This window comes from Chiroxiphia lanceolata, chromosome 9, assembly GCF_009829145.1.
Source record: "Chiroxiphia lanceolata isolate bChiLan1 chromosome 9, bChiLan1.pri, whole genome shotgun sequence".
In the NCBI taxonomy this organism is placed as follows: domain Eukaryota; kingdom Metazoa; phylum Chordata; class Aves; order Passeriformes; family Pipridae; genus Chiroxiphia; species Chiroxiphia lanceolata.
In genome coordinates, this window is record NC_045645.1 from 16840101 (window position 1) to 16849863 (window position 9763).

At 36.5% G+C, this 9763-nt stretch overlaps 1 protein-coding gene and 1 long non-coding RNA gene across 13 annotated transcripts in view; one reads left to right on the top strand and one right to left on the bottom strand.

The window, feature by feature from the left end:
• Positions 1–5208, top strand: part of BRDT (bromodomain testis associated) — a 50915-nt gene extending 45707 nt beyond the window's left edge. For 11 of the 12 annotated variants that reach the window (XM_032696103.1, XM_032696093.1, XM_032696095.1 and 8 more), the window contains 4 exons: positions 1165–1238; positions 2496–2695; positions 4108–4270; positions 5000–5208. In XM_032696103.1, coding sequence (XP_032551994.1) covers positions 1165–1238; positions 2496–2695; positions 4108–4270; positions 5000–5068 — 506 coding nt within the window. In that variant the 3' untranslated portion in view covers positions 5069–5208. Of the gene's footprint in view, positions 1–1164; positions 1239–2495; positions 2696–4105; positions 4271–4999 lie in introns of those variants that run through there. The other variant, XM_032696104.1, reaches the window with a different exon arrangement.
• The window catches only part of LOC116790765, a 43467-nt gene that overhangs the window by 15413 nt on the left and 18291 nt on the right, over positions 1–9763 (bottom strand). The gene's annotated exons all lie outside the window — the stretch shown is intronic.

Here is a 9763-nt window from a genome sequence, read left to right on the forward strand (position 1 = left end):
CAGTGTTACCAGACATGATTGTTTTGTTTCTCCTTTACCCCTTGTCCCTGTAGCCTACTTCTACAGGTTTAGACAGGGGACAGAACAAGCTTCTGAAAAAGATGAATTAAAAGGCACAGTCTGCTCACTAAATAACTCTTTAATTTTTACCAAAGAATAATGCTAGTTATTTGAATTGTATTAAAGCAGTTCTAAAACTGGAGATTTAATTTTCCATGGTGTTCTCTTCAGCATTTTCACGGTCTTAACACAGCAATGCATGCATGTACTGCCCCTCCCTTTATTTGAACTTGCAGCAGCTCCACTTGATCTGTGGCTTTAGTTAATCGTTTTCAATTAAAAAGTTTTGAGGCTGTGAGGTCTTTCTGAAAACACCATTTATGACAAACTGAGTGAGGGTTTGATACTTTGCCTTTAGAATTCTGGATCCAAGCATCCAGAGACTTCTCCTTTGCATAATAAAAATATGCCAACATGTTACCTTAAGTTTCTTATTAAGCATTTACTTAATTACTGAAACATCTCAAACTGCAGTAGAGGATCATTGCTGAATGACATAAAATATCTGTGATGTTTATATCTAGTTTGAAAAAGTGTTTAGGCTTTTTTTCCCCTCAAATAATAAAGAGGTAACAGCATGGAGCCTTTGTGCATCCTCTAGGCTACTGGAAATGTGATGACTAGCCTTTGCTGGCTGACCTATTTGCTTTGTTTAAAAAAACCAAAAAAGTAAATAGGGTTGAGAGCTTTAGGCAAAATGAGTTTACATAATGAATGAGGTACCCTTAAATAATGCTGGAATCAAAGGGAAAGAGGGTTGGGGGGAAAAGGGGAGGAGGTAAGTGGCAAAGTGCTGCATTGAGACTTTCTGACCAAACTTATTGGGCGTTCCACTGGGACCTTTCCTAGAATCAACCAAAGAGTTAATTTCTCATCTATAGCTGAGCTAACTATCCCTTTCCCTGCCCAAAAGTGGAGAGAAGTTCAACATAATCTTAGGAAATGTTTGGGAGAATTTCTGTCATTCTGAACCAAATAATAGTAAACTGCAGTGTAAGTTTATAAGTCATTCCTGGAATGACTGAAGTTTTATCATTTAAGTTTGAGGGAAATATATCCATAAAATCAACATGAGTGAAAAGCCTTATTTTATTCTTCCATCAGGTCATTATACACCTGACAATAAACCTAATGATAAAAACATACTAGAGCCAAAATCTGAACTTCTTCCAAAAAAGGTAAGTGTTGATCAAGTTCTATTTGAGAGGAGGGCGAGTTTACTTACTAGGCTGAGTAACTTCCTGACTTAGGATCTTCTCTAAAAATCAGTTCTTTTACAATTAGAATATTTAGTGTATGATAGGTCTCAGGCACCGTTATAATCTGTACAGATTTGTCTGATTTTTAGTGCTAAAACCAAACAAATGTATAGACTCTGGGCATTTCAGAAGGTACATGAGACATATATAAAATAACATATCCATGTTGTCATATAAAAATATGGTTTGTTGCATTTAGTTTTAATATTATCTAGTTCTTATATCCAAGTTATTAGTGTGCTTTCCCTTGCTGATCTGGTAACAAAAATAAGAGTAGTGTGGAATATAGTCTTGGGTACTATTGAAAAACCTGTTCTGAAATAAGACAAAGTATTTTTAATGACTAAATGTATTTATAAAAGTTAACTTAAACTGTATGCTAAGAAATATTTGTTTATGTTAAGTGGAAGAACTGAGAAATTTTCTTATCTGTTAAATTCTTCTCTGGTAGTTAGCTATTTGAAAACATTAAATCAAAATTACTAATAATAGATCATTTTAGCTAATGGACTATAATCTATTTTCTCTATAATCTATTGAGCTAAAATATTTCTAGAATTTTTCTTTAGGCACTTAGCTTTCAGAGAGCTATTAACTAACATATTGAATTCAATTCCAAAAATATGTATTTCCTTCATAAACACATGACCTTCTGCTAGAAGCAGGATTTCTTAATAATACTGCTTTTATGCTGTTTTCTGCTGTGAAGAAAATGCCACAGGGGAAATGGGGTAACATGGGTATTTAAAACAAACAAAACCCACAAGCCTAATGCGAAACTATTGCTATGTAAGGATTACATATAGAGAGTAGGTGGATGTTTTCTGTATTAAAACATTGTCAATGGACCTTGTGTAAACTCAGCCTTGTGAATTCCTGTTTTCTGAAATGAAAAAAGAGAGGCAGACTTGAAGTGTAAGAATAGATATAAATACTAACAATTTTTAGCATATTGCTAAAGAATCTCAGAGTGGATGAGAAAATATATCTAAGCCTGTTCAGACTTTTATATTTGCACTAATGTCCTGCAAAAGGAAGGCTATTTTGTTGTAGATATTTCCAAATAGAGCTAGTCAAAAAATTTTTTGCTAATGTAAGAACTGAGCAGGTAATGGATGTTAGTAGTTTTACCATATTTTTGCTTCTGCTGTGTTTTCCTTTTTCTAACACCTTCAGGATACAGGATTTAAGAATATAGATTCCTGGATAAGCCTGTGTAAAACAATGAAGCTTCCAGCTCCAATAAAAGCATCTGCTGAGAGCTTCAAACAGTTCAGAGAAGCAGTGTTAAAGAAGAGTGGGCAAGTGCCAGAGGTAAAAAGGCCTCTGGTGCAATCTGAGATGGAATTGCAAAACATTCCACAGGGAAAAAAAAGGTTTGTAACACGTTTAAATATTACTCTGTTTTGTGCTTGTATGGTACTGGGTGGGTTAGTTATTAAGGAACAAGTGTTCTGGGTTAGGTAATGGCCACATATCAGACAAAGTCATGGAGCTGTACCACTCCAAGCACAACAGTACATCCAAAATGTAAAAAGCAGCTTTTTCCCATCAAATCAGTATTATTTCAGCAGTCAAATAAACTTCCTGGGAATTTCTTTTTTCATTGTTGTTGTTAGTTTGATTTCTGTTTTGGTTTTGGATTTCTGGGAGGGGGGAAATTGTTTGATTTTTGTTTGGGTGTTAGGATGGGAGTTTTTTTGTCCCCTAGAACACTCAATTCTTCTGGTCATGACTAGAATTCGTATTTGTCCTCAATATATTATTTCTCCTATACCTGTAGCCAGGAATATCCTCATCTTACTGCTATCCTACTGGGATATAGGATATTCTAGTCTTCAAGAACATGGTGTTAACATGGCTAAAGGGGTTCCAGTGCACACCACTTTTGGCAGCAGAGTTCTTTGCATTGCTGTAGAGAAGCATATTACATAAGCCCCTGCTGTAGTATTCTTCCCTACCTGTTTGCAGTCCCTCTTTTAGGGAGTGCCCATTTGTGTATCCCAGTCTGAGGTATATGGTTATGCTGAGTGGGATGAGTGACAGCCTACTAATTACTGCTTTGCAATAATATCCTGAATTTTGTTTGCCACCTTTTGGAAGCTCTGTAATAGTTCCCTCTTCAGTAGTATTGATTTTTTTTCTTGTCTATTTGACCCTGTGAAAGATAAGTCTGAACTGGTTCCTAAATTCTCCTGCTCCTGCCCATTGCTATTAGAATAGGTTAATTTTTTGGAGTGTATTATTTTAATATTTAATATCTTATTATCTCAAGTCAGAGCATTTGAGAGACTTAAGAGTACGCTCCTGGTTTACAACATATAGTGCAGTCCAGGCACCTTCAGCTGGTGTCTCTGAAGAGAAAACCGGGCATGTAGCTCTATGGAATAAGACGTTACAGGTGTTTGCCTGAAGTTAGTGAAATATACCTCAAATACCTACTTGAGGAGGAAGAAGGTAGAAGAAAAATATTATGGGCCAAGAAAGTAACAGAAAACTAAGAATTTCAAAGACAGTGTATGTAAGTTTTGTGTAGCGTGTCTATAAATCCCACATGCATAGAGATTGGAAATGGGACACAGGAAACCTGAACCTACTATAGCCCAACAACTACAGGCACATACATCTTATGAAGGGAAATTACCATGGAACAACATGTGGAACAGAATCATGGCTTGAGTGCTGTGCACTGATTTAAATTGTTTGCAGAATTCTATCAGGTGCAAAATGTTCTTATGAAGAAAAAGGACAATTTTTATCCTCCACTGATTTCTTTTCATGTCTTTAGAGGCCATGAAAGCACAGGATTGGATGCCATGGCTGCGACAGACTGTGAGCTTGAAAAAGAAATGCACGAGAACAAACAACTGCCCGAAGCTCAGCAACATATTCTTGATCAAGACCGTAACTTGGCTAGAAAAATGGAACAAGAACGCAGGAGGAAAGAAGCAGTAAGTTGCTGACTCTTGCTACCTGATTTTTTTTCAACTCAAGTAGAGAATAAACAAATATTAAGCCAGGTCCTAACTTCAAAGGATCTGAATAATTGAAAACAACAGAACTACACTACCTGAAGAATTAGTCCAGAAAATGAAATAGGAAACTCAAAGTATGTTTTCAAGTGATGTACTATGAAAAAACTATCTGCTTGGTCCTATTACTCCTATAAGCTTAGAAAAATTGTGTGGTAAACTAAAATTGTAAATAATAAAATGTTATTTATGCCTTCTAGATAGATATATTTTATATTAAAATATATATTTATACTATTTATATATTTATATTATATATATATAAAATATTATATATACCTTCTAAATAGTTTCAAACCTTGAGTCTTGCAAGCTGTCTATCCTCTTTAACATGTTCCATGTCAAGAAAAGTGCTAGTCATACTGTTCTGATCTGAAATATCAAACCTGAACCTTTTTAAAACTAACTCTATTTATTGGTGTAGGTAATGACTGCTTTTTAATTGCTACCTTTTTTAGAATAAACACTTCTTAATTCATGAGAGGACTTTAACAGCAGGCACACTCAAACTTGTAATAACAGAGAAGGCATACATTTTTTTAGAAGATGCCTTATAGTTTTTTCTTAAATCCTTATTAAATATATGACCTCCATAGTATTCATAAATGTCTGATTGCTATGAAAAGACACTAACTTGCTTTCTTGCAGATGGCTTGGCTAATTGATGTGAATCTGCAGAGAGATATTATGGCATCTTTCGAAGAATATCTTCAGTGAAAGCTGTAGTTAATATAGAACTTAACTTCAAAACTGCTGCAAGCAGCATAGTTTTGTACTAGTTAGGATCTTATAAGACCACTTTAAAGAGTATGTAAGCTTCTCTAAAATACTTTGTATTAAAAGCTTGTTCATTAACACCTGAAGTGCCAAAAGACTTTTTTTTCCCACGGCTCGTTTATACCATGGAATGCAGTCTGATACACACTGGAATGCAGCTGTTCTTTTGTTTACAGTTTTGTATGTTGTGTATGTATGCTATTAAAACAATCACTTTACTTTGACACACTTGCACAGAATCTGGGCTGTGATAAAAAGACCTCTATAATAGTGATACTCTCTAAAGGGTGCATAACAGTATTTGTAATCATAAATAAAGTTTCCATGAATGCTGTAATTTGAGCAGTAAATCCTGTGTAATTGCATTTCTTTTAAGGCCCAGATGTGTTTAATGTATTTTATCTTAACATAACATTCGGCTAAGGGTGCAAACACGTCTACCACATAGTTCTGGTTCTTCACAGGAAGAAGTTATCTAAAACAACTGGCTCCAGTTTTGAAAGATTTTCTGATTAATGCAAGATTTTATTAATGTTGGACTACTTGTCTGAAGCAGAAACCAGAATGTAAAAACTCTACGTTCTTGTTGATTATATATAGCTGTGTCAAATTAAGGATGGGAGTAATAAAACATTGTTTTATAGACTTAATACCAAAACACAGTGCGTAATACAGAAATGTTGGGTGGAAGGGGCCCCCTTGAGATAATCTGGTTCAGCGAACTCCAAACCTTTTTCATCACATACCCCATCATTTAAAAATTTTAAGCATGGACCCCAATTTATTAATTTATAAATTATATACTTGTTCTACTGCATTAGTATATTTTTGCATTATAATTTTTTTAATTTATCTTTTTATTTGTGATACTGTTTATTTACTTCTGTTAAGTTTTCATTTTATTTTATTATTTTAAAAAATTGTATTACATATTTTCTTCCTACACTCCATTTTGGAGGCTACTGATCTCAATGAACCTCCCACTCCAAACTCTCTATCACTACAGAGAACTCTGATCTGTCAAGTTCCTGGATGAAAGTTGAAAGTGAAGGTAACAATACCAGTTGTCATGGGGTTCTGCCACAGACAACCCAACTCAGTAAAGTAAGTGGAAAAAAACTTTCTACAAATAACGGAATTTTCAGAGAAAGACAGTAAGTTGCTTCTAAATTCATAGATGCCAGCTAAAGCATGCCTAAAAACAGCAGCCTGGTCTTTCAGGTAGCAGGCTGATGAGATAGTGCTGGCTCCAATATATCTATCCTACAATAACTATTGTTCTGGATCTTCAACTTCTGCCACAGCTGGAATGGTATTATTTCACTCAACAGCACAAAGAGTGTATATGACTATATATATGTGTATTGGGGCATCACCCCCTGAAATGTCTAGGGATGTCCTCTCACATGAGCCTGACCTGGAGGCACGCTCAAATATATGCTGTTTGAGAGATTTGAGGACTTGGCTAGGACAAGGATTTGTGATGGAAGATGTCTTGTAATGTAAACTGGTGCTGTTAGGATGTCTTGTTTCATGTCTACATCAAAAGTGACCTGCCTGTCAAAAGATCTGCCTTCATTTGTATTTTATATGTTATTAATAGCTATTTGTCCTGCAATAAAATACTGCAGTTCACATTCAGGACACTCTACCTTGCTGTCACCGGGATATACTTTCTGACTGGGTTAATGCAAGCTCAAGACCTCTTGCTTTCAAAATAGGAGGTGACAGAGGCAAGGGCAAGAACTCCTTCTCTGCATTTCATCCATTCTATATAATTATATGGGCATTGCTAACAGTATTGAGCTGGTACTTTTTCCCCTTCGAAAACTAATTCCAGCTTCCGTGACTCTATATTGTTGTGATGGCTTGAAGTCACAATGTCAGTGCTGCTAATGCTAATCTGATAAACCCTTTATTTGCAACCTACAAGTTACCCAGAGACGATAATCAGTTCCTATCTTCAGACAGAAAGCTGACGTTAGAGGAAAGGGAGATGGCCTCCAAATGTGAGTACCAAGCCTGTAATAATGATTGTTTGCCCAAAGTCATGACCACACTCGAGAAGCAGGACTACCACTTCTGTAGATACCCTCTTGCAAACAGGCTGCTTAAATGAACTGGTAGTTACCTAACAGTTAAAATGTGTATTAAGTTCTGTTACACTGTTCATTTACCTTGACCATTTGTAAAAAACAGCTCCATTAATGTGTTACTTGTATACTTGTGTCTATGCTAGTAGATTGTATCTACATGTAAATGAAAGGGAAGATAGTCATTAGCTTTAAGAAGTTCCTCTGTCACTAACAAATGGAATATGTTAAATTTCTTAGTATCAACTATGAGTTGGTCAGGCTGGAGGCAGAGGCAGAATCAGTGATGTGCAAAGTTGTCCTCTTTTGTCTCTCAGAGAAACGGGATTAGTTGAGCTGACAAAAGATAAGCAGGCAGATGGCACTTTATGGAGGGCAAAGCACACTGTCAAAGCACGTAAGACCATCTGCCTTGGGGTTGATTTGGCTTGGCACCCATTAGAACAATAATTTAGGGCAGAAGATGAGAAAATCAAAATATAAAGAAGACAGAAAAATAATTGTTTGGGTTCTTAATTTTTCTTATTCATATGAGATATATAGAAGATTCCAGGCTTTCTTCTGCAAAATGCTGGAAAATGTGTGGAAGGTATTTGCCTTGTACAAACAGGTTTGCCACACGTATGTAGACAGTATGGTCCTAGAGTACAAAGGAAGTGTTCCTCAATAAAAGAGGAATTCTAGGGCTTCCTTAGAAAACAGGACAGCTAAGGAAGCACAGGTGGAGGTGCCCAGAAGTGCTGAGCTAGGATGTGCAGATATTTCATTGTGCAAAGACCGCTCAGAACTGCTAGGTCCCCAGCACTACCTTCTTCCCAGCCCTGATAGTGGATCCGTATCCAATACCTGAAGATGACATAGCAAAACTCCATGGGAAAAAGGTTTGTGTAATTTAGAAGTTTGACATGAAACTACCTAGTAGTTAGTGATGTATAAAATAAAAACAGACTTAGTTCTAGTCCTGTGAAAAAACTGGCTCTGCTTCTTTCTTTGTACAAGGAATACTGCATAGCTTGGCCAAATACCTGCATACAATAAGGCACATCATGGTTCCAAGGTTTCACCCTTCTCGTATTGTAGATGACTACTATCATTTTGTGATTGCTGTGCCCAACTCGTCACTGGACTTTCATCAACCTTTCTTTAGAGGCAAGTGGAACATTGTGGTCAACTCCAGGATTTCCAATCTCAGTTTTCCAATTTTTCTTAAGAGATGTTTTCTAGTAATTCGTTCTGATTACTGGTTTATTAAGAAATGAGATGGCTACTGTGATATAAACAACATTGGCTGTTTTGCTCCTGCCAAACTTCCTAATTTATCTAACTGGGTCACTGGTTTACTGAGGTGCACTTCAGGGAAATTCTGCTGCAGCTTAGTCTGATATTGAGAAGTTGCGAAGGCTTCTTCCCTACAAGAAAGGTCATTAGCACAAAGTCTGCTGCAGGAAGAATTAGCCCTATGCTAATCCTGGGGTTGGCGGTGTGAGTAATCCGAGCTTGAACGGAAAGCTCAGGCTCTGTAGGTATGATTCATGTAATCCTACTGCAGTCTGCAGAGCTCAGTGTCTTAACTGAATCATCTGCTTCTGATGTTCCTTCTCCTCTTGCTCAAGAGAATGAAGGAGCCTTAAACAGCCCTGCACCTCTTTCCCTATTAGCCTGATAAAGCTCCTGCCCTTAAGTTTGTAAGGGCTTGCATTTAGACAATGAGTAGGGATCGTGAACAGTGCTATTCAACATTGGCAGCTGATGTGAGTTGCTGGTATTTAATCTGTGTTATTGATAAGATAAAGTTTGGCAGATTTTTACACTTACTTGAAAATGTTACATTTAGTAGCAGAAAATAGATAATTATTTTGTATCTCACTTAAACTTTTAAATGCATGAAAATGCAGTAATGGGCCATTCTTTATAACATTCTCTTCTGCTGCTTTATTTTATTTTTTTTAAAAAAAGAAAAATCTTGTTGAAAGCAGAATTCTGTCGCTGCCTTCAGCGGGACTAGGATTCAACATCAGTGCCTATATTTGTAAGTCTGAATTTAGAACGAGTAGGAGAAAGCATTTGGTATGTTACAGACAAAAGTCGTCTACAAGCTGTGTTCCGTGCATAGTGAAAAATTTTATATATTCTGCCTGCATACACGCTTATCTAATTTTTTAAAAAATAGCCCACTGAATTACATATCTTAGAGTTAACAGATGGATGATGCCTTTGTACCAGCTTCTACTTGCACTGCTGGACAAAGCAAAAACATTTCTTGGAAGTTAGATTCTAATCCTACAGATTCACCTGGATCAAGAACAAATTTTGGTTTTCATCAAACTCAAGTAACATTTAGCGACCCCACCCCTCAAAAGGGAAGCAGCTGTACATAAGCCTACATATTAGCTGTGACCTTCATGTGGCCTCCCCAAGCCTTGCCCGTATCCTCTAGAAGCAAGGGGTTGAGATCCAGCAGTAAAGATGAGCAGGCTGTGCAGTGAGTTGGATCAGGACTTGACAGGATTTGACATGCAAGCTCAATTCTTGACTACAATTT